Source organism: Oreochromis niloticus, linkage group LG20 (genome assembly GCF_001858045.2).
Source record: "Oreochromis niloticus isolate F11D_XX linkage group LG20, O_niloticus_UMD_NMBU, whole genome shotgun sequence".
Lineage (NCBI taxonomy): Eukaryota > Metazoa > Chordata > Actinopteri > Cichliformes > Cichlidae > Oreochromis > Oreochromis niloticus.
In genome coordinates, this window is record NC_031984.2 from 23,946,404 (window position 1) to 23,970,949 (window position 24,546).

Consider the following 24,546-nt stretch of genomic DNA (forward strand, 5'->3'; position numbering starts at 1 on the left):
AACGCCCAGATCACACGGTTGTATCTGGCTCACCAGCCTTTTAAGTTCAAAGTGGTCCATAGGCCAGAGTGCAGATGGTCGTGGCTGATTTCCTCTCCTGCTCGCTGGGGAGGGGAGTAGGCTAGGTTGGTAGGCTCCCCGGCCTAAGTTGGGTGTGGTGAGGTAAGGGTGTGGTGTCAGGGAAGGCTGGTTTTCACAGCCGGCAAGCATCATCTAATCATGCTTTCCCTGATTCAGTCGCGGCTGGGCCAGAGAGGAGGAGAGCTGATGGAGTAGAGTGCCGGTGCAGATCCGGAGCGGGAGCACTGTGTGCTGAAAAGTGATGCACTGAGTGTTTCTTCTTCACTCCACTTTTTTATCCACTCACTGGTGTTTATACACCACTCTGCATTTAATCAGTACTTATTATTAATCCCTGGCTTTGTTCCACAGAATGTTCTTGTCCTGTCTTCCTCCCCTCACCCCTAACTGGTCACAGCAGATGGCCACCCCTCTTTGAGCCAGGTTCTGCTGGAGTTTTTCCTTCCCACTCTTGCCAAAGCGCTTGGTCATATAGAGGTCATCTGATTGTAAGGGTTTACTCTGTTATATTAATTAAATTGAACTGAATTTAACCGAACTGTTGATTTTTTAAAAATATTTGGCAGTTTTGTTATTATAAATCTTTAGGCTGTGTTTGACCAACTCATGGCAATTCTGAGGTACTTCCAAAGTAGTGCATTTAAGATCCTGCATTTTTCCAAATTTCAAGGAGTCATTTATCAAATACACTTTGAAATCAAATTTATCAAATCAACTGTGTTTTGGGGCACGTCCATAGACTATAATATAAAACTCAGTTCGCTTGGAAAGATAAACTGGGTGAATGAACAATTAGCAAAAAAAAAAATAAAAAAATAATAAAGCAATCATTTTGCTTTATGCAGATATTTATTCAAAACATGCTACTGTATGTGCCAAAGTGCATAGGCAGTATTTCAGATCATTTTATGATGTGTTTCAAAGACTTAGATTCATTTGGAATTTGTAGACCAACTTTTGGTGTACTTCATATTCTGTGTATAAACTTTGAAAAGAATTGTTCTAATTGTTTTTATATTTCTTTTGCAGAGGATAAACAAGAAAACAGAGACTGAGAGCTATTAATAAATGGATGAAACAAAATGCTGCAAATCTGTGATTACTAATGGATGGATGGATGTTTAGTTGAAATGTAGTAAAACTCCTAAAAATTGGGTTCTAAATCTGTTAAATGTCTGTTTATATTTTCATGACTTGCAGTTACATACAGAAACTTCATCTTGAACTTAACTAAACATATTGGATGCATTTGATCACCTGGATAAACGAACAAACATTTAGTTTGATGTTCAGGCCCATCTGATTAATGAAACAGTTGGGCCACTCAGCTGTTGTATTAGTTGAGATCATTTTTGCATACTGATTTGTGAATTCTCTAACCCTAGTTATTCATCATTCATCCTCTATGAAAATGACCACAAAGGCTCAACCATTGCCAGTGTCGCATAACTTCAGGTGTAGTCAAATTTTGTTACAGTTCACAGTAGACTGTAAAAACTAGTTATTTAAGAATGACGCACATTGTTGCTTATCTTTGTGTGCTTGGGTCTTTTCTAAATGGCTTTGATCAGTGCACTGTCCCAGAATCTGAGTTTCAACTAGAAGGAGATTATTTGATAGGTGGTCTGTTTGATATTCATCAAGTCAATAGCTCTTTTTATCACCACAGACCAGAAGCCATTGACTGCTCCAGGTAAGTTAAACTTTGCCGGATACCTTCTCGTGATAAAACAAAATTGATCATGAAAAGTATGTGAAAAGGCTATTATTGAGTACTCTTGCCTTAATCTTGAGTTTAAATGATTAAATATTATAACATTTGGCTTAAGCCACTGAAATTAATTGCCGGTTTATACACATTGTTCATAGATTTAAAACTTACTGACCTCAGTCACAGTATTTACTGTGGACAAGCAGTAGTGAAACTGAATGTATTACTGTCCATCTCCCCACAGTGCACCTTTTATTCTGTCCAGTTATCGAAGGTTTCAGTTGATGAGATTCTCTGTAGAAGAAATCAACAATTCAACCAAGCTACTGCCAAATGTGTCACTTGGCTATGAAATATTTGACCACTGCACAGATAGTGTGAATTTCCCAGGACCTTTAAACCTAATCGCTGTTAATGGTTTAATCCAACCTCTGGAAGAACCACACAAGAACTTATCCAAAGTGATAGCAGTGGTCGGGACTTACACAAGCCCTCAGGCACGAGCTGTAGCCCCACTGTTCATGATGAATCTCATTCCAATGGTAAACCTATAAACTCTTATGTACTTTCACATTTTGCAATACAGATACATAATTAAAAAAAAAATTCATATCTATTTCTTTGATCAAAAAAGGTTGCAGTTAAAAATACTAAAATTAATTGTTGAAGTTATTAAAAAGGTTATAATAGCTCTCAGCAACAAGTTATTGTGACTAACTATGGTGACATTTTTTTTTCTATTATTCTTTTAACAGGTCAGTTATGGAGCTGCCAGTTCAATCTTTTCAAGACGACAAATTTATCCATCTTTTATGAGAACAGTGCATGCCAGTAAAGATGTAATTGAAGTGATTTTTAGCATTTTGACGGAATTCAACTGGAAATGGGTTGCTTTCCTTTATGTTGATGATAGTTATGGCATAGATGGTCTACAATTATTTCTAAAGAAAATCAAGGACACTGACATCTGCCTGGCTTATAACAAAGCCCTTGATCATTACTCAGATTACAAAGCAATATTCAAACAGATCAATGCACAAAATGTAAATGTCATTATTGTGTTTGCACCTGAATGGACAGTTGAAGAACTCATGAAGTCAGTGAAACAAATAAATGTTACAAACAAGGTGTGGATAGCAGGGGATGCATGGTCATTAAACAAAAAGATAAGAGACCAGATACAAGGAATCAAAAGTATTGGAACTGTACTTGGTGTTGCTGAGCCAAACATGACAATACCTGGTTTCAGAGAGTTTATTTATTCTTTCAAAGCTCAGACTCACTGTGAAAATGCAAAACAACAGAAGTTTTGTAATCAAATTTGCCACTGCAGTAGCCTGACTGCTGAGGAAATCATTGACGCAGACCCATCGTTCTCTTTTCCTGTTTATTCTGCCGTGTATTCCATTGCTCATGCCTTACACAATATCTTACAATGTGGAGCTTACGGATGTAAAGCAAATATTAAAGTCTACCCCCATATGGTAAGTACATGATCATGTATTAAATGTATTCACACCTTTATGAAAATCATTTGAAAGGGTTGCATAGGTTTCAACCTTAAAACATTGTTTCGCCATTCATATGGTGCATGATTTTAAAGAAGAATGCAAGGGCCTAAACTGACACCAGCCAGAGCTTACTGGATTCAGAAGTTAGAAAAGGAGGGGAAACAAGACTGAAAAGAGTCTGCATTACTTTGAATTTACATCCATGCAAGTAAACCTTTGAGTTATAAGTAAAAGCTTTATACCATTGGTGTTAATATTATCCTCACAGAATGAAAAGGATATCAAAAATTGTCTAAAACTTTGAGTGAAGTTCCATAATACTAGACATGGTTACAAATTATTCTAAATGGTGTAAGTAAATATATAACGTAAACAAGGCCTGTGATGCTTTGAAAGTCAATAATAAGTTGAACAACAATTCTGTAACAGGTTGCTAATGTAGTGTAGTGAAGATGCGAGTTTTTCCTCTAATTATGTTTGTCCAAGATTCAAGAGGAGGAAAATGCATAAATCTAAACGTGATTTGGAAGGCGAGTTTTTAAAAAGTCCACTGAAGTAGAAAATGTTTTACATTTTAGCGTGACATTTTTCAGTTGGAGAAAACATGACCGTGTGGCCTGAGTAATTAGTAGGGGAAAAAAATGAATTAATAATGGTCTATTCTTCCTACTGAATCCTGCTGTAAAGGTTAGACTGTCAAAATAGCTTTGATAAATGAAAGCCAGGGGTTTAGTTACTACCAGGGATAGTCAGTGGTTTTGATAAAGCCAAAAAACATATTTTTCTAGAATGCTGAACATGTGTAACACATAAAATAACACATTCTATTAATCCAATATTTTTGTGTCTGTATCAGGTTCTTACAGAGCTAAGGAAGTCAAATTTTACACTTTTAAACCAAACTGTTCAGTTTGATGAGAATGGTGAACCCATGTTTGGACCCTATGCAATAGTTTTTTGGGACCACGATGGAAGTATACATGAGGTTGGCTATTATAATTTTCATGGATCATTTGATTTTTCCATCAACAGTGACATAATTAAGTGGCACACAGCAGATCAAGTAAGTGAGTTTTTTAAAAAATCGAATGTTTAGTAAATCCTTGATTAAAAATCATTTTTTCCACTGCTCAATTCTTGTGTATATGTTTGCCTCTGTTGTTCATAGTATTGTGTTTGCTGTCCTTAAATTTGACTTTGTTCAAAAATTGTGTGCAGGTGCCTACTTCAGTGTGTTCTACAGAATGTGATGTAGGGTACAAGAAAACACAATATGGAATCCACAAATGTTGTTTCAATTGCACAATCTGTCCAAATGGGACTTATAACAACATCACAGGTGAAATATCTGCTTTTATTTTAAATCTATGCAAATCCATCACTGCACAAATCAGTGCAGCAATTATTAGTCCCTAAGTCATATGACTGCAAATTTGTGAAGTATTTAATGAAGTAAAATCGCAGGAATGCATACAGTATGCTTGATTAAAATCTTGGGACTGCTATGCTCAATACTTGCTTAATAAGAGATGTAACAGTTGGGAAGTAACAGTAAATTTAGTATTTGAAATACAAGCTCCATTAAAGCTCCATTAAAAATAATCCGTCTCTCTGCACTGTCACGTATAACTGCTAAAAACAGCTCGGTGTTAAAAAAAGAAAGGAAGCAGCTGAACTACATTGTCTATATGCAAAATATCTTCAAATAAATTCTAGCACAAGCAAATTAGCCTGATTATGAAGACAGACTGATTTAAATATGATTTCACTATAACTATATAACACTACTTACTTCCTACTGCTTTATAGACTGAACCTTGTCCAGCATCAGCCTGCTTGGTTTAGTAGTCAGATGGTGATTAATGTGTACAATGGAGCAAACCTAATCCAATAGCATTTTTAAGTCAAAATTAATGATCATTTGTCCTTTCGTTATGTAACACAGAGGATCCCTACAGCTGCATCAATTGTAACAACACACAGTGGTCTGAAGAAGGAAGTACATCATGCAGTCTGCGAGTGGTGGAGTATACACCATTTACAGACATTTGGGCTATAGGTATCATGGTCGGTGCTTTTATCTTGGTGTTCATCTCACTGGCCTTGTCTGTTCTCTTTGCCCTGAACTACAACACGCCTGTTGTCAAATCTGCTGGAGGACCAATGTGCTTCCTAATTTTAGGCTGTCTCAGTCTGTCTAGTCTTAGTGTATTTTTTTATTTTGGTGAACCAACAGTTGCTTTCTGTATCTTAAGATATTTACCATTTCTCTTATTCTTCACTGTTTGTTTAGCTTGTTTTGTTGTGCGCTCTTTTCAAATTGTTTGCATTTTCAAAATAGCAGCCCAGATACCCAAACTCCACAGCTGGTGGATGAAATATCACGGACAGTGGCTGTTCATCACTGTGGCATTTGTGACACAGGCAATCTTCCTTCTTATTAACTATATATATGCTCCCCCGAGTTCAAAGATGGACATCTATTGGAACCCCCAAAAAATCATACTTGGTTGTGATATTGATTTTAAAGCAGCATTAATTTCTCTGGTTTTACCTTTATTATTTTGTTTTCTTTGCTTTGTTTTTTCCTACATGGGAAAAGACCTCCCAAAAAATTACAATGAAGCCAAAGCAATAACCTTTTGCCTCCTCCTGCTGATCCTCACTTGGATCATCTTTGCCACTGGAAGCATCCTTTATCAGGGCAAGTACATGCAGCCCCTGCAGAGTCTGGCAGTACTCTCAAGTCTCTACTCCTTTTTGTTGTGGTATTTCTTTCCCAAATGTTATATTATAATTTTTCAACCTCAAAAAAACACTCATCATTACTTTCAAAATCTTATTCAGAGTTATACCAAAACCATAAGCCAGTAGCTGCCTCGAAGACATATGAGCAGATGTAGACAAGAGACTGATGTGCTTTAGATTTATACAGTGATGTGAAAAAATGTTTGCCCCCTTCCTGATTTCCTATTCTTTTGTATGTTTGTTAAATGTTTCAGATCATCAAACAAATTTAAATGTTAGACAAAGATAACACAACTAAGCACAAAATGCAGTTTCTAAATGACGGTATTTATTATAAAGGGGAAAAAATCCAAAACTTTAGGGCCCTGTGTGAAAATGTGATTGCCCCATAAACCTAATAACTGGTTTGGCCACCCTTAGCAGCAACAACTGCTAAGGGTGGCCAGGACTTTGACTGGTCCATTCCAAATTCTCCATTTTCTTTTTCTTCAGCCATTCAGAGGTGGACTTGCTGCTGTGTTTTGGATGATTGTCCTGCTGCAAAACCCAAGTGCGCTTCAGCTTGAGGTCACAAACAGATGGCTGGACATTCTCCTTCAGGATGTTTTGGTAGACAGCAGAATTTATTGTTCCATTTACCACAGCAAGTTTTCCAGGTCTCACGATAATTTACTGCTGGTTTGATGTTCCTTTTCTGAAATGCTGTGTTAGTTTTACACCAGATGTAATGGGACACACATCTTCCAAAAGGTTTTTGTCTCGTCAGTCCACAGAGTATTTTCCCAAAAGTCTTGGGGATCATCAAGATGTTTTCTGCCAAATGTGAGTCAAGTCTTGCATTCTTTTTGTCTACAGCATGTCAGTGGTGGGTTTCTCCCATGGATGCAGTTGTTACCAGTTCACTGGTAATAATTTGCTTTTTAGATTAAATAGTTAATAGCATGCAGTGGTTAAATTTGTGTTAAACCTTTTAACTTTAATCTATACAATTTTTTATGTCATTGTTTTACAGATACACGTGTGTATAGGTGATGTGTGAACGATAAAATGAAACTAAGTTTCAGTCTCTTAACTTTTTTTATGGTATTTTGAACAAATCTTAAAAAACAAATAACAAAAAACTGTTTTGAAACAAAGGTTCAAACGTGTTGAAAAAGTGTAACTATTTCACAGTCACACATGTATATATGTCAAAAAGCAGTTACATCTTGTACTCAAGCTATTAAATAATCATTTCTGATATGAAACTTAGATAGTTCTGTTAATCTGTAAACTAAGAAATCTTACTGGATTATATACTAATTAATAACCTAAGGAAATGTTGTGATGTTTAATTTTATTGTCTTAAGCAATTTCCTAGTTTAATATTATATTATAATGTTAAGATTAAAGTCATTACCCTGGAGTATTAAAGAGATGTTCCTAAGAAATATTATATGCAAATAATATTTTAATTTCTCAACAAACTGATTTACATTTAAGTTGACCCATAAATGTCACCATTTGGCTGTGTGGCAGGCAAGGCATTACCCAATAGCAGGACTTGGAAACAAACGGGTAAATTAACAGAGGAAGCGTTACTGCTGTAACATTCAGAAAACTCACTAAAATACAAAAGTGCAAAAACTAATGCAAGGGAACAAACTAGCAACTTGGGAAGTGCAAAACCTGGAAGCTAAGAAACTCTGGAGAAGACTACGGAAAAACACAGACAACACAGAACTCACAAGGAAGACATCGCTTTAGTGGGCGATGAGACAGCGAACAGATGGAGATGCAGACAATATATGTACATAGAGGATAACAAGGGAGCAGGCCACGGTATTTTACTCTTTATTTTATTTTATTTTGTCCATCTATAGTTCCATCCGTCCTTTCTCTTCCACTTATCCAATTCAGAGTTTCTGGCGGGGGAGCCTGTTCCAACTAGCATAGGGCAAGAAGCAGGGTACACCCAGAGAGCCTGAAACATTGTAACCCAACAACATATTTCCAGGCATTCAGACATTAGTCTTACGCAGTTACACTTAAAAATGTTATTTGCAATTTAGATGACCAAAACTAAGGAAAACTGTCAGATTGTCCAGAATTCATGTTTCACAGTTTTATAACAAAGAACCAGTGTTTCCTACAAAGACTCTTTTGAACTGTCTTATTAGATTATTTAAGAAAGCTTGTACACCCCACCCCACAAAAAGAATCTAAATCTGTGGGAAGCACTGAGAACTGTGTTTGACTCAATATGCAATCAAAGTGCTTCACCTTCTTTTTGCCATCTCTGGACATGAAACGCCGCTTCATCTGTTAGTCCAGGTTTTGGAAAATATCAGTTTTCACATGGTAAATAATCCTCCTCTATCAAAATCAGTTTTGTTTACATGAAGCAGCAGTAGGATCATCTTCTTGGACAGGGACAGTAGCACAGCTTCTTGAACATCCTCTATCTCCTGCAGGTTTAGGATGTCATCAGTGGCAGCCTGGGAAACATGACTCTCACCTCACTAAACATTAGACATGCAGATCGTGTCTATATTGGGTCCACCAGTCCATGGCCAATTCTGGACATCGTCCATAAAGTACTCAACATTTGAACTTTGGACTTGGTAATTTTTTTGAACGTCATCACAAGTGCAGGAAATTTAAATGGTTGATAAAAGTAATATTTTTTTATTTACAAATATTAACATTTTGGTTATCAACATGATGCATATGACTACAGATTATTTATAAACAAACACAATTTATCTTATGCCTATTTATTTATTTATTCAGTACATATGGGTTTTTTTGTTATTTTACAATTTACTGTATTGATTGCTTTATTAATTAACTTATTGTGTGAAATATAAAAATGTTGAAATCCATGTTAAAATGTAAAATAATAAATAATAAAATTCCTTTCAAGAGGAGTACAACGTTCAAAGAGCATTTGCATTATACAGTGGGGCAAAAAAGTACTTAGTCAGCCACCAACTGTGCAAGATGCGAGAGGCCTGTAATTTTCATCATAGGTAAACCTCAACTATGAGAGACAAAATGAGAAAGAAAAAATCCTATTCTAAGAAGCCTGATGCTTGATTGACGGGGGGGATAAGTCTTTATTTACAGAGTGAACGATTTGTGCTTTAGGTCAGGTGGTTCTCAGGTTCTTCATTTACTAGCTGAAAGCTCTCGCTTTGCATGCTCGGGATACCCGCCGCCCAGCCGGCTTGTGAGCAGACTTTAATCCAGTGGCAGGCGTTGTCTGCGGTTCTCCATATTAGCCATGGTGTTAGACTCCAGCTGTTACCTTCTTATCTCCATGCAACGTTGTGCTTGAGCTGCAGCTGCTCCATGCTCTGACCAAAGCCGCTTGTCACCTGTACCTGGGCCCGCTCCCTCTGCGCTGAGCCACCACGCACTTCGCTGACAGTGTGTATAACTGAGTCAACCATGCTCAGCAGGGCCAATCTCCCCCCGGCTACATCCATCAGAGCGAACCCCTGGCCAGGAAAGGCACGCTACACTTCCTCGAGGGCATGTGTGTGGTGTGTAGACAGTGCCCAACATGAGGGGAGCAGCGCTCAGTTCCAAAGTGCTGTAATACATCTCTATGTTTTGTCAAGATCCATGAGTGCTTTACGCATCAAGGTCGACGCGCCACCCATGTACAGATAATCTTTTTCCTGTGGCTGATTGGTACATAAGGGGCCTTCTTCTAACTGCTGACGGGTTAGAAGTACAGCACAGTGTTGACTGGTTTGCAGGGAGGGCAGGAGATTGAACTCTGACTTCTGGTTTTCATTCACTGCATTTTGTTACATTTGTTTCACCTTTATGGAAATGTTAAGAAAAAAAATGTCTCAAACAAAACCTGAGATCTTTGCTTGCTATGGTGTTTAGAGCTTTATTGCAACATTCTTTTACACACAACCAAGTGTTTTATGCCAAATCTTACTGGCAACCAAGTTTAATTAAAGTGCTCTCTTATTAATTTTCTCATTTAGTCATACATCTATGGAAGTAAACAATACATCTATGGCAATATATTTAAAAACAAACAAACAAAAAAAACACAGGATCAGCAATGGAAAGTACAGTTATCTTAACTTAAATGTTAGTATTCACCTACTGATTCTGGTTAAAGTGAAACAAAATCAGTAATAGGCCACCTTTATATTACCAGCATTTATCCTGCAGGGCGTTTAGCTTCATCTCAGCCCTCTCAGGTCTATAAAGGACACAGAGGTAGCCACCATTCAGTAGATTAAGTCTGGCCAGCATCTGGGATCAAGTATTTTGCCTGTGAGCGCAGACTGCATTTGTACCGATTTGACTGTGTAAAGATAAAGAGACCACAGGGATGACAATGAGGTAGAAGTAACAAATAGACGGGTAAGTTCATTGGGGAGGGGGCTGTGAGCTGATACTGAGGATGAATTTATTCCACTTGACACTGAAGTCTTGCGTCAGGTGTAGTGTGGAGGCTCTCAAGAGGGACTTTCCCAGCTACAGTGAGAGAACAGGAAAAAAGGATCCCTTAGTCTACTGTACTAAACAGAATAGCAAACTCAACCACAGTAAAGACATTTCATAATCAGTATATTTAAAGACAGCAAGGTAAAATAAATAATAATTCTCAAGACGCACAAAAAAACCCTTTATCGTTACTGGAATATCACAAATAAACTTACAGAGTATGTCACCAGTTCTGCTGACAGCTGCTTTGTTCACTTTGTATTCCTTCTGCTGGGACCTGAGATGAGAGGAGTGCATGTGTAACTTTGGCATCAGCATTATGGACAGCTCCTCAACCAGCAAAGAAAATGAGTTTAAAAGCAAACAGGGATGTAGGTTTAATCTCATTACTCACGCCCTCAACTTCGTCACCGCCTCCAGTCTCCGCAGTGCAGAAAGAACATTTTTCTGCATGTCAGAAGACAGGACTTCAAAGGTGTGAAGGTCACCTGCAAAAAAACCAAACAAACAAGCACCCCACAAACTGTAAGTTATCTGCAAGTTACCAGTAGGGATGGGAATTTATAAGAATTTTGCGATTCCATTATTGATTCTCACTGGCTCCACTTCGAGACCATCTCTAAGCAGCATATCAATGACATTACATTCATGTAAATTAATTACAAATTTCCCATCTTAGTTGTGATCAGTGTTGGGATCATTACTCAAAAAAGTAAAATAAAAAAGTACATTACTTAACTACACCGAGGAGAAAGACATTTGTTATTCTACTCATTACAAAAGTGATCTTTCTCTAAGTATTTAGCTATGAACACAAAGCTGACAACACAAATCAAAGATAAAAACCAGCACAAAGAGATTTTAAAGTGATCGTCACAGTGACTCTACTCTAGAAAGATGAACAGGTAGAAACAGAGGTAGCAGCCTGACTGCTCATCAGTTTGTTACCTGTTGAAGTTCAGCAGCGGCTTCACCGCAAATGAAGGCTCACTTTATCAGGGTGCTGGGCTGGGGTCAGCATTTACTCAGCTTTAACGTAACTCTTGGTTCTTGGGTAGCTTAACATTAGCATGCTGTCTGTGCAGGTGCTTGCAAAGAGCCTAAGTTGTATTAACAGTATAATGCAGATTGGAAAAGTAATGTCCATATCCACGCTGGAGACTGTCTCCAGCGTGGATATGGACATTACTTTTCCAATTCGACACACAAACTAAAATCAGCTGATTGTAGCGAGAGTGCAAGAGTCAATAAACGGGACTGATAAGCAGACTGACTAACGATTCCAAGCATCTGGGCTAATGGGAACCAGTTCTCTACAAGAACCAGTACTTGATCCCTAGTTACCAGGTGGGAGAGGACTCTATTGGTCAGAGGTCATTCCACAGACTCAATTTTACCTGAGAGGATGAGTTTTGTAGCCAGGTTTCGCACATCAGGTAGGAACTGTTCCTCAGTAAACACGTGATCTTCCTTTTCACACAGGTACCTGAACATCAGCTGGACAATTAGAAAAAAAAAAACATTCCAGTGAATTAAAGAAGAAACTAATTAGCTAATACTTTAATAAAATGTAGTCAATAGTAAATTAACAATATTAACAACTGCTAACAATAAAATGATTGGTAATGTTTTCTAAATGGTTAATGGTTTAGTTGTAAACCATCCGACCATGGTGACTGTAAAGTTGTGATTAATTATTTTACTATGCATCTGTAAGTCTATAAACATTACACACAAGACTAAAATAAAGTTGTAATTGACGTTTGGAATACCAATTTTAAAGCACATAAGTAGGACATGTTTAGTATCTCTTCAGACTCTGTGATGTGAACTGCACCCCCTCTCTAAAGATGATCTTAATATATTTGTGCTGTATGCAGGCAAACCATGAAGTTGACAAAGCTGTATTTGTCTTACTAAAGACAAAAAGTTTTCAAATTCTATAAATCAAGTTTTTAATAAAGTTTTGGTTTATGGTCATAAAATGGCTTAGTGAAAATATTTAAATTTTATAAGTTTAAAAGATGAGAGTACAGCATGTCCTTTCATGTTGTTAGAAACTATGCCATGATTGTTAGTCATAAATATTATCTGATAACATTTTTAAAGTGATTCATGTTTAATGACATTTCTTAGATCACACTAAAAGGTCCATAATTTGTTGGACATTGACACTTTTTGTGGTTTTCTCCTCAAGTGAGGGAGCCATCATTAGGCTGAAAAACCCACTTAAACCCATCAGAGAGATAGCAAAAAAAACTTTAGGAATGGCCAAACCACTAGTGAACGGAAGGATTGCACCAGCTATAAAATCCACTACCAAAACATCTGAAAGATCACAAAAGACAACTTAAACTAGATGGTGATGGAATTATTTTGATTGTTAAGAATAACAACTTTGCAACATCTAACCAAGTCAAGAACACTCTCAGGAAGGTAGGTTTTATCATGGTCAGTGTTGAATCCAGAAAGCCTTCAAGAATGTTTAGGTGCAGACCACTGATTACACATGAAAGAGGAAGGCCAGATTAGACTTTGGCAGAAAACATCTAAGAGACGGCACTAGCAATCTAAGAGTTTTATCAACAAAGAAATGGTCGGTAAAAATCAGTCATCTGACCTCAACTCAGTAGAGCATGTTCCTTAGTTAATGAAGACAGAACTCATAGGGTGAAAGCCTCATAAACAAGCAGCAGCTGAAGGAGGCTGTAGTAAAGGCCTGGCAGAACAACTCAAGGGAGAAAGTACAACATTTGGTGTCCATGGCTTCTAGACTTTAGACAGTCATGGACGAAAATACTGTACATTCAAAGTATTAAAAAAATCAGTTCATATATTTAAAAATAAAATCAGTAAATCCGTCTGCTTTCACTCATTCTTGTGAGGATCACCTATAGGGCAAGAGGCAGGGTACACCCTGGACAGGTCGCCAGTCTGTTGCAGGGCTAACACATAGAGGCAGACAAACATTTGCACCTACGTGCAATTTAGAATTAAAAAATAACCTAACCCCACATCTTTGGACTACGGGAGGAAGCCACCAAACATGGGTAGAAACCCCACACAGAAAGGCCCTGGTCAGGTGGTGGAAGCGAACTCAGGACCTTCTTGCTGTGAGGCAACAGTGCTAATCACCACACCACCATGCTGCCCCTGTATTTAAACGGGGCAGGAATGATGGCTAGAGTGGAGCTAACACTGCTCCGACCGTGGACCTACTTCTTTCCTGGCTCGGATTTTGCGAAATGGAACAACAGAGTTGTCAGCAACCTGCTTTACTATCAAACTAATTAAATGGCTTTGGTCACCGCTGTTTTCCTCGTCGTTGGGATCCTGAACCCTCCAGGGACGTTCGTAGCCATAGCTGTGGTGTCGGCCATGTCCATGGTTTCTGTGTGGGTCGAGGAGAATGGAGCTGCAATCAACTTTAAGAAGCAGAAACCTTCAGCGTTTATCATTTTGATCATGACTGCCAGCTGCATATTGATTTCCATGCTGGGGAGCATCATGGTATTCATGTGGGCCACTTTACCCCTGATTTTACCCCTGATTTACCCTGATGCTTCATGTCGCCTCTGCAATATGAAGAATAAACTGGAGAGCAAGATAGACAGATTTGGACCAAAGTAGTCGTTTATGCTGGATGCTCTGGGTCAGCAGGAGGAAACCATTCAAAAGATCCACAACTTTCTGGATTAAAAGTGAAAGAGTGACTGGATTTGAGAAGAAGCAAATGCACGTGTGCTCTTTTTTCGCCAAAGATTATGACTTTTCTTTCTTTTGCTTAGATTTCATACATTTCTGTTTCTCTCAATCTAAACCCCTTGAAGTTTCATGCACAGCTTGTGACTAGGAAAGCAAGATTGTTATCTGAAGGGCTTTATCTTCACCTCAGGGCTTCTGTCACCCTACCTAGAACTTGTCATTTCTATTCTTTGAAATCTCTAATGATGAAAAAGGATTATGTGATTGTTGCTTAAAGTAGAATTAAACTAATCTATACAACAAGTTCATTCTTTAAACAAATTAATGTGGGGTTGAAAACAGTTGCAATTAGTGTACGTCGCAGCATGTCAAGCTAATAAAACTATCTGACAAAAGTGGTGTGTGTAATCAAATAAAGTTCCAAATTAAAATTGTAGGAGGAGAATTCTGGATTCAGTTCTGCTCAGAACAACCGGTGTGCATAATATGTTGTTCACAACTGTCACTCCTCACTAAATACACTTAATCACAGAGAGAGATACTCAAGTTAAAAGGACCTGATATGAGTCTAAGAAGGGTTGCAGTAGCTTCTGCAGAAAGGATAACACTTCCAGCCCCGTTTCCAACACGGTCACTTCCTGCTGACTGGTGTGGACTGCTCCACATTTCTGCAGGAGTGAACATGCCTCCTCAAAGTCCTAAATAATGGAGAGACAGATATATGCAATATGAGTAACAATAAATATATACCCACGATAATAATAATCTGTCTCATGGTTAAGCATACAAGTGTGTATGATTATGACAGTAGCAAAAAACTTAAGGACCATAAGCCCAAAATTTCTTTGGTCAGCTTTTCCCAAGAATGGGATAAATGAGAGGCTACAGTGACCTTGCCCTTTGACTCAATTCATGCACAAAATAATGCTGATCCTGACAAACATGTTACCTGCGCTGCCCTGCCAGGGATAAAGATAAATTCATCTGAGAAGACGTCCCGCAGGAAGCAGAAGAAGTTGAAGAGCTCATCTGTGAACAGAAAAATGGGTCACAGCTAAACAAGATATGTCCATTCATGAGACTGAGAATCTGTAACTGCACCTAACTCTTACCCTTCCGTGTGCTTTTTGTGATGTGGATGGCTATAGCAAGTATTCCTGGACGCACAAAGACATGCAACGCCTGATTCCTGTAGGAAACCAGCATCAGCACCACTACTGCCATCCTCATCACACCTTCCTCTGGGCTGAGTGGATCTTGCCTCGCAGGGTCTTCATCCTGAACCAGGTAGATGCGGTTCTCTTTATGATGGACAATGGAGTGATGAAGAGCCACGGTGGATGACATCACTTCTGAGTCTGGGATGTGTGCTGGAAAATGCAACCTTCACATTATCTCTGGGTTTCAAGTTTGAGGGTCACATGACCTTCAGAAAGTCATGTGTGTGTGTGTGTGTGTGTGTGTGTGTGTGTGTGTGTGTGTGTGTGTGTGTGTTTAAGTGTGTGTTTAAGTGTGCACATGTGCCTGCATGTGTCAATGTTCACACACAGGACACCTGTGAAGTGAGACCATTATAAGGCCCATTAAAAGCAAAGCCTATATTGATCTTAGCCCTAAGCTTGATGCTGTTGCTTTTCTACACAGTATAATTAAAATAAATTGATATCTTTGAAATCTATCTGGCCCACCCACCAGGCCAGTTCAGACGGGCCCCGAAATCCAGCACCAGCTTCCTGAGCCAGAGGGTTTTTTCTGTGAGCTGATGCCACTGCAGACCCTCTTCCGTTAAAGTTGTGAATGGAGTCTGGAGCAACAGGCAGGCCACCAGAGACCAAGGGCTGATCAAAGAGCCCTCCTCCTGGGTTCGCACAATCAAATGGGCCAGCCAGTTCACACAGTCCTGGGTCTCTGCAGTTGGCCTCTGGGGAAGATTTCTGAATAGAAAACGAGACAGATTCTAAAGTTATATACAGGCTGTGTCTTGAAGTTTTGAAGGTTTACAATGACACAAATATTAATTTAAGTTATATCATTATTAAACTTGTTAATGTTTTTGTTAATTTGGTGCATTTTACCAAGTCATTTTAGTTTAGTTTTTTTAGAATAGAATAGAATAGAATAGAATAGAATAGAATAGAATAGAATAGAATGCCTTTATTGTCACTATACGGTTGTACAATGAGATACAGAGCATCTCCTACTCAGTGCAAACATGCTGGGGGGGGGGGCACAGTTCTGCAGCACTATATACATATGGACAGTATTAACAGAGGGAAAAATATAAATATATATAAAATGTACAAATATACAAGCCGGTTTTAAAAGAGTAATATGTAATAAATAGTGTTGTGTATATACAGTTGGGTTATTGCACATAGAATTTGGTATTGCACAGTGGTGGTTCATTACTCACTGTAAGTAAAAACTTTATAAATTACAATTTTAAAATGTAAAGGTTTTTATATTCTTCAGTTGAATTACCTGTATACAACTAATGGAGATTACATTCAAAGAATATATAGATGATAAATTACAGTAATTTAAGTTATTTAGTACTTAGACTTTATAGACTCTATAGACTTTTTGTATTTAGACTTTGGTTGGTAGATACTCAATATTCATATTTGTACCTACAGCCATGTGTGATATTGGCAAAAAAAGAAAAAAAAAAGGGTAAATCTGTACCTTGGTATGAGGTTGTACTCGCTCCAATTTATCTTTCCTTCACACAGCTGTCGGGCAGACAAGGGGCGGCCAAAGTTCACATGCATGCAGCCATAATCATCCTGCAGGACTCCGCTAGCTTTAAAGAGTCCCTGCAGGGAAATAGTGAGGGCAAGAAGCATGTAGTTTCATATCTTTCAGAACCAAAGATTATTTTTTTATCAAGTCATAAATGAAGCTGAAACTTACAGTGATGCTTTCTTGTGGTCTGGGGACACCCAACAACTCAAGTGCAAGCAATGACTCCTCCAGCACTCTGTCATAGCTGATACTGATGGGCACCAGGGTAATGTCAAACACCTCACCTTTAAAGTATGGCTCCAGCACCATGTCCATCATACCTGCAGAAAAAAAGGTGAACAATAAATATTAAAATTATACATGAAATGACCAGTAAACTTGTTTGACTTTTAACACTTAAAATATCCTAAACTTTCAGAGTACAACCCTTCAGTTTAAGAGGACTAAAATAATAGAAAAACATGCCTATACAGGACAATATGACCTAAACATAAATCATTAACCAGATAAAGAGCTCTGTAATTAGGGTCGTGGAGAAGAGCTTTCAGAAAAGCAAAACAGAGAAAGTCCATCACATGTATATTTAATTGTAACAGTGTTTATGTTGTATGTGATTCCACTTGCCATGTTAACCACGATGTATTTGTGTATTGTGATGTTTACTGACTCATTGGCGCCCTTTTCTCATAGGCAGTGGATTAATACCACTGGCAGCATTACAACATTGCCAGATTACGAGGGACAAGCCTGAGGTGGGTTGTATATCACAGCACTGTGCATGATCATTAGATTTTGGTATTTGTGCAACCACTATATGGAGGATATTCAATTCAATTCAATTCAGTTTTATTTATACAGCGCCAAATCACAACATCAGTCGCCTCAAAGCACTTTATATTGTAAGGTAGACGCTATAATAATACATACAGAGAAAAACGCAACAATCATATGACCCCCTGTGAGCAAGCACTTTGGCAACAGTGGGAAGGAAAAACTCCCTTTTAACAGGAAGAAACCTCCGGCAAAACCAGACTCAGGGAGGGGCGGCCATCTGCCACGACTGGTTGGGGTCAGAAAAGAAAGACAAGATAAAATACATGCTGTGGAAGAGAGCCAGGGATAATAACGAGTGTGATTCAAGAAAGGGTCTATTAACATATGTTGAGTGAGAAAGCTGACTGGAGAAGAAATACTCAATGCATCATGGGAATCCCCCAGCAGCCTATGCCTATTGCAGCATAACTAAGGGAGGATTCAGGGTCACCTGATCCAGTCCTAACTATACGCTTTAGAAATAAGGAAAGTTTTAAGCCTAATCTTAAAAGTAGAGACAGTGTCTGCCTCCCAAATCCAAACTGGAAGCTGGTTCCACAGAAGAGGGGCCTGAAAACTGAAGGCTCTGCCTCCCATTCTAAATACTCTAGGAACAACAAGTAAGCCTGCAGTGTGAGAGCGAAGTGCTCTAATAGGGTGATATGGTACTATAAGGTCATTAAGATAAGATGGGGACTGATTATTCAAGACCTTGTATCTGAGGAGCAGGATTTTAAATTCAGTTCTGGATTTAACAGGGAGTCAGTGAAGGGAAGCCAATATAGAAGAAATATTCTCTCTCTTTCTAGTCCCTGTCAGTACTCTTGCTGCAGCATTTTGGATTAACTGAAGACTTTTCAGAGAGTTTTTGGGACATCCTGATTATAGTGAATTACAGTAGCTCAGCCTAGAAGTCATAAATGCACAAACTAGTTTTTCAGCGTCACTCTGAGACAGGATATTTCTCATTTTAGAGATACTGCGCAAATGAAAGAAAGCAGTCTTACATATTTGTTTAATATGTGCATTGAAGAACATATCCTGGTCAAAAATGACTCCAAGGTTCCTCACAGTGTTACTGGAGGCCAAGGTAATGCCATCCAGAGTAAGAATCTGGTTAGATACCATATTTCTAAGATTTTCAGGCCCGAGTACAATAACCTCAGTTTTATCTGAATTTAGAAGCAGAAAATTAGAGGCCATCCAGGGTTTTATGTCTTTAACCCTCTCAGGCTCAAAGTAAGTTTTTTGTTGCTAATGCACAACCAAGTCCTGCAGTGGTACTTCTGAGTAAAAAAAAACTCATAAAATATGTATGTGGGGTAATCAGGTTGTTAGTTTTTCACTGTTGCAAATCTGCAACGCCTGCCTTGAGAGGGTTAAGGCATTTCTGCAGTTTAACTACTTGGTGTGTGTTATCTGGCTTCATGGATAGATAAAGTTGGGTGTCATCTATATAGCAGTGAAAATGTAAGCTATGCCTTCTGATGATAAGCATATGGCCACTGCAAATTGTCTGACTGTTAATAAGAAGAGTTCAGGTGAATTGTTGCCAATGTGTGGTGCTAAAACAGTCACATAATAGTATTGTACACTGGCTAGCTTAGCTAGCAAGCTACTATGCTGCCATAATATGCTATTACCTTTGCATGCGGCTCAAACACAGCACACTACAATTATATAACCTACCTGACCAGTACATATTCTGTTCTTATCCAGGTACACAATATTTATATTAACGTACTTGTTATATTAGTTTTCAGCATTAAAACATTGCCAGATTATGAGGGATGAGCCTGAGTGTACTGTGTTTAAGTCACCTGCAATGAGTCAGCCTGCCTGGCCAGTACATATTTAGTTCTTATCCAATTAATAAATGACAGCACTAAAAGATAAGCAAGTTTCATCCATCAATTACTACACAAGGCAGAGTCAAGTGATATTTTTGAACCAGTCAGTTAAAGTATAATTTAGCCTAGTTACACAATGAAATTAAAGCAGGACAGAAAGCAAAACAAAAAAACCCTCCAAAAAACAAGGTGTTAAATTTGGACACTTACCAAGCTTTGGCACCAGAGACTTCAGTGTGCGACTCCTGAAACCTTCTACATAAAACTCCAAAGGAGCATATCCTGTCTACAGAAAACACATTATGCTGTTGGAACCCTTGTTTTGATTGAAGTTGATTACCAAAGATGCATTAGGGAATATGCTGAAAAGTCATTGTCTTACCCTGACAATTGTTTGTACGTATTCTAAAAGCACCGCCCAGTACAGCTTGTCAGAGCCAATTGCTCGTCGGATATAAAAAGCTCCAGAGCGACGCAGAATCCCTCCAATAATCGTCACGTCTGCAAGACCTTTAAAATGGAGCAGAAGAGACAAAAATTAAAAAAAATTTTTTTTTTGTTGCTACACTATAGTTAACTGGATATAATGTAGTATGATTAAAAAAAAACATTTTGTTGTCTTAATATAAATAGATACTTGCGAATTCCTGCAGCAATGACAGGTACTGGGATGTCGTAGGTGAACAGGATGTAGGAGATAATCAAGAAGTCCACATAACTCCTGTGATTGGGTATCAAGATCACAGGACTCTCCTGGATGGCCTGCTTCAGCTGCAGTGACACAAAAATTCAAATTTTCCAGAAATCAGTGAAATTACACACTGCACTAGTAGGTTCTATTCGTAGTACTAGTAAGATGCAACAAAAAAAATCCTAAGTGCTAAAAAGTAAAATATAATTACTAAAATACTGTGTAGCTGAAGTATGTTAAATGGCAAACCTCCCAATCCTACAGCAAATATATGAAAATACTGGTGGTGGCCAGTTTCACCCCTCAGCCTCCTTGTAGATGCACCAACTGTATCAATTTCAAAATTCTACGTCGTCATTCTCAAGTTATCAGATTCACAAGATGTACAGAAAATTACACCACTGACCTCCAGCCTTGAGGTCAAGGTCAATGAGATTCAAACTCATCTGAGATTTTTAGTAGATACCCCTACAGTATTAATTTGAAACTCCTACATGCTTCGTTTTCAAGTTATCAAACCCACAAACTTAGGTGTCCACGTTACCTGCCTGCTTGCCTGCCCGTAGGGTGACTACAATACTCTATCAGCCTTTTACGGCTGAGGGGTAAAAATAGTTTACTACATACATACATATATATATGTATATATTCTACTATATATGTCGAAACAAACTGTTAAACAATTGATTAAAGTGTGTTGACTCTGATGAGTCCTGACCATGTTGAGTCCTTCCATGTTGACATAGATGCTCCTGTAGAGTCTCTTAAACACCTTGTTTAGAGTGTAGCCCATTAGCCTGATAAACCCCAGCTGCAGATTGTGAGACATTTCCTTCAAAATCACAGAAGCATCTTCTTTCACCTTCTCCACGGATGACCCCGTCTCTATGGCAATCTAAGAGGGAATATGAGCCAAAAAGACTCACTCTATATTGACAACGCTATAGTGTAAAGCTTCATTGCCTTTAAAAACAAAAAAAGACTCACCTCTTTGATAATAAAGCACAGATACTGGGACTCCAGTACAGCTTTGTTGAGGTCGGAGGTGGAAAGGGTTGGGGCTCCTTTGTACGGTTGAGGGTTAAAGGTTCTCAGGGCATAACCAAGATCAGTGGTACGCCTCCTCTCCTCCAATATATCCGTGAACTCTTCATCATCCTTCAGGCTTGCAGTGCCTGAATCTTTATACTGGAGGAAGGAGTAAGGTTTATGTTAAAAGTCATAAAGTTAAGATGTTGGACACCTGTAACAGGATAGAAAACAACAGACCAGAGGTGTGGGCAGCAGCTCAGGACACCATTGTTTTGGATTCATTAGCATCACGTTTTATAGCGCAGACTTTCAGCTTTACTTCAAGGGATTCAACAAAAGTATTTCATTAACTATTCGGGAATTACACCCATTTATATTGTTTTCAGAGGTTCAAATTAATTTGACAATTGACAAGAAATTTCAGGAAAATGTAAAGTGGAAAGATCCTAATAAACCTATCAGAGATATAGCAAAAATTTTAGGGGTGGCCAAACCAACAATCACCTACATTCCTAAAAAGGAATGCACTGGCTATTGCTGCAACACCAAAAGGCTGAAAGGCAACAGAAGACAGCTCAAGTGCATTATCACAGCATTATTTCTAAACTCAACTAAGTCAAGCATACCAAATCATCTGTCAAACATATTGGAGGCCTTGGTGTGGCATCAGCATGTATGGCTGCCAGTGGTACCAGTTTATCAGTATTTATTAATGATGTGACTACTGATTAGAAGTACCAATATGAATTGTGAAGTGTACAGGGCTGCTCTTTCTGTTCAGATGCAGCCAAACACTGCAAAATTCATTGGACACCACTTCACAGTGCATGCGGATAACAATCCAATCCATATCCATTTTTTTTTTTTAATGAGGACAAAGCTGAATGGAAAATATCCCAAAACAAGCAGCAACTGAAGGTGGCTTCAGTGATTTTAAATGATTTTAGTTTGTTCCATTACTTCATTGCTTTTTACCCTGTTAAACCTCTTGAATTTAAACAACCTGGGGGTCTGTACTTTAGTCACTGTGAGGCCGTCTGATTTATAACCCAGTGTGATGGTGTACACAGGGAAAACTACAAAAAAGGGTCATTGTAATTATGGATCCAACTGTAATTTTGTGCTGAATAACTGTTATGATAGTACTATCATAAGAGTTATCCAGCACCAAATGGTGAGGATATAAAATAAAATTTCTTTGCTACAAAACCGGAAGCAATACAAGCAAAAATGAAAGAACAAAGAAAGAAAGAAGACGGATGATTGCTATTCACAAGCGGGTTCTTTTGAACAATTATTTTGTAATTGTACATCGCTATAGTTATCCAGTTAATCTGCTATTATGCTGTACTGTGCTCGCCTCACATTATAAGCAGGGTTTTTTTTGGGGGGGGGTGTTTTTAATTTTTGACACCCGAAATACTTTCGAAACCACTTTTAGCCTAAGCAAAAGTGATGAGAATCGGAATCACATACAGTGGATATTTATAGTTTCTGTTTCTCTTTACAATAAGGGAAAATTGCGTTTTTGGTTTTGTTTTTATTTCGAAAAGTGGGTTAAGAGAAAATAAATATCCTATAAAGAATACAAAGTTTATCGAGGAAACCCCCGTAAAAAGTCATTATCTCCTCACTGCTATATTCTGCAGGCTGCTGTGACCTGCCAACACTGGCTGGTGAAAAACTATTAAGCAACACCGGCTTACATACACTTACATACACCCCTGCCTGCGTCATTAACAGCAAAAACCATCCCTGCTTGAAGAACATTTCATGGTAACTTTGAAAGGTTTAAAGAAAAGCGTCGACAGGCCCGAAAGAAGACGATAAAAACAGACGCTTTTAAAAACTTGCTTCTTACCGTACTCGTCATTCTTTATGGACACTAACACGAGTGATTGGCTTCATTGACTTTCGGTTTTTGTACTTGGACGCTGTCTTCGCTCAACACTTGTGATGTATGCAGTACTTCGGGGCCCAGGGCCAATGGTGTGGCTGGGTTTTGGAAACTCCTCCTCCATATTGTAATGCTCATCCCTCTGCTCTCAAGTAACCCCTCCGCTATTTTGTAGGATAGATGTTTCAAGTGAACTGGAGTTTGGCTATTGTAGAAAAAATGTCTGAATATTTTGGGATGGCACATAACCAGGAATTAAACGTTAACTGAAAGGCACGTGTAGAGCGGGGCTTGAGCCCCTGCCTCTTTCCCGATGGGTGCCCCAAGTACCCTTTTCTTGAGGCATTTTTTTTTATGTGTGTGTGCGTGTGGAGTCCTGCCTGTGCCCCTCGACAACAACATTTAACTATTAATCAAAATTTTGAAACGGATCTGGCTTGCATCAGTCACATGACTACCATTAAACAATGCTCGCCCTTGACTGCAGAGCGCGCTGGTTCCAAGCCGGGAACGAGCTCGCCAAGAGCACGCGCATTTTTTGCCGCCTGAGCGATGTGGAGCTGTAGGAGAAACACAAATTAATTGGCTGATGCAAAGAAAACCAATAGCACAGGAGTATTAGGTTATTATGTACACGTTAGTAAGTTGTCTTGTGGCAACTTGAATTGAAACAAATGAGCGTGCTGTGTGTGCAACAGCGCGATCAAACATTACCTGTCCTTTTATTAACTGTAAAAGCATGCACTGATTTTACAGCAGCAAAATTATTGTATCTGTACAGCAGGAGTCGGCAACCTTTCTGATGAAGAGTGACATCTAAAATTTCCTCAGAAGTCAGTGTGCCATATCAACTATTGCATTAGCAATAAATTTGATAATGCTCTAAATCAACAGTTACACACTATATAGAACAACTTTATAGAACTATATTTGTTCGCAGGTGTTGGCAAAGCAAATCAGCTATTTTGAAAAAAACAAAACAAACAAACAAACACTTTTTATACATAACAAGAACACCAAGAGCAAAGGAACTATACAACAGAAAATGCAAATGCTATTTATGTTCTCCTCAAAACAATGATAAGAAAAAATAAACGGGGCCAATATAGCATGTTTTTTAACACAGGGATACACATGTTAATGTGATCTCTGGTCTCGTCTCTGAGTGTCCAGCAGTCAGACGGCTACGGGAGGCGCTGACGACGCTGTTCGTGTGAGAGAAAATCTGCTCACACACACATTTAATACTGTCAATAAGGCCTGTGCAATGTTCTTAAGACGGTTAAAGTTGTCAGGTAGTGATG

At 38.5% G+C, this 24,546-nt stretch overlaps 2 protein-coding genes across 4 annotated transcripts; one reads left to right on the top strand and one right to left on the bottom strand.

Moving 5' to 3' along the window:
• Window positions 1-2,061: 2,061 nt before the first annotated feature.
• LOC100696444 (taste receptor type 1 member 1-like) lies at window positions 2,062-6,215 on the top strand. The gene is made up of 5 exons (XM_025901977.1): window positions 2,062-2,334; window positions 2,548-3,276; window positions 4,160-4,366; window positions 4,522-4,642; window positions 5,249-6,215. The coding sequence occupies exons 1-5, from the start codon at window positions 2,077-2,079 to the stop codon at window positions 6,175-6,177; spliced, it is 2,244 nt and encodes a 747-aa protein (XP_025757762.1). The 5' UTR covers window positions 2,062-2,076; the 3' UTR covers window positions 6,178-6,215.
• Window positions 6,216-9,912: 3,697 nt separating this feature from the next.
• LOC100696176 (dihydroxyacetone phosphate acyltransferase) lies at window positions 9,913-23,337 on the bottom strand. 3 transcript variants are annotated; one of them, XM_005478287.4, is made up of 16 exons: window positions 23,207-23,337; window positions 21,301-21,501; window positions 21,032-21,208; window positions 20,264-20,393; window positions 20,005-20,132; window positions 19,833-19,908; window positions 17,128-17,279; window positions 16,900-17,030; window positions 15,907-16,148; window positions 15,327-15,584; window positions 15,164-15,243; window positions 14,772-14,912; window positions 11,907-12,006; window positions 10,904-10,997; window positions 10,725-10,786; window positions 9,913-10,539 (listed from the first exon to the last, which is right to left on the bottom strand). In XM_005478287.4, the coding sequence occupies exons 1-16, from the start codon at window positions 23,216-23,218 to the stop codon at window positions 10,472-10,474; spliced, it is 2,052 nt and encodes a 683-aa protein (XP_005478344.1). In that variant the 5' UTR covers window positions 23,219-23,337; the 3' UTR covers window positions 9,913-10,471. The 3 variants fall into 3 exon arrangements, 2 of the variants coding, with proteins under 2 accessions (XP_005478344.1, XP_019205776.1); XM_019350231.2 differs by lacking the exon at window positions 21,032-21,208; XR_003215638.1 differs by lacking the exons at window positions 9,913-10,539; window positions 10,725-10,786 and adding an exon at window positions 13,818-13,900 and having other exon boundaries at window positions 10,955-10,997.
• Between the last annotated feature and the right edge of the window lie 1,209 nt (window positions 23,338-24,546).

What these genes read in the sequence shown, in the direction of transcription:
- LOC100696444 (XM_025901977.1), top strand. Translation starts at nt 2,077, where the DNA reads ATGAGATTCTCTGTAGAAGAAATCAACAATTCAACCAAGCTACTGCCA. An exon ending in TTAAAGTCTACCCCCATATG is followed by an intron (nt 3,277 to 4,159) that starts GTAAGTACATGA and finishes TGTCTGTATCAG; the next exon opens with GTTCTTACAGAGCTAAGGAA. An exon ending in GACTTATAACAACATCACAG is followed by an intron (nt 4,643 to 5,248) that starts GTGAAATATCTG and finishes TATGTAACACAG; the next exon opens with AGGATCCCTACAGCTGCATC.
- LOC100696176 (XM_005478287.4), bottom strand. An exon ending in TGTCATTGCTGCAGGAATTC is followed by an intron (nt 20,133 to 20,263) that starts GCAAGTATCTAT and finishes TCCATTTTAAAG; the next exon opens with GTCTTGCAGACGTGACGATT. An exon ending in ACGTACAAACAATTGTCAGG is followed by an intron (nt 19,909 to 20,004) that starts GTAAGACAATGA and finishes TGTTTTCTGTAG; the next exon opens with ACAGGATATGCTCCTTTGGA.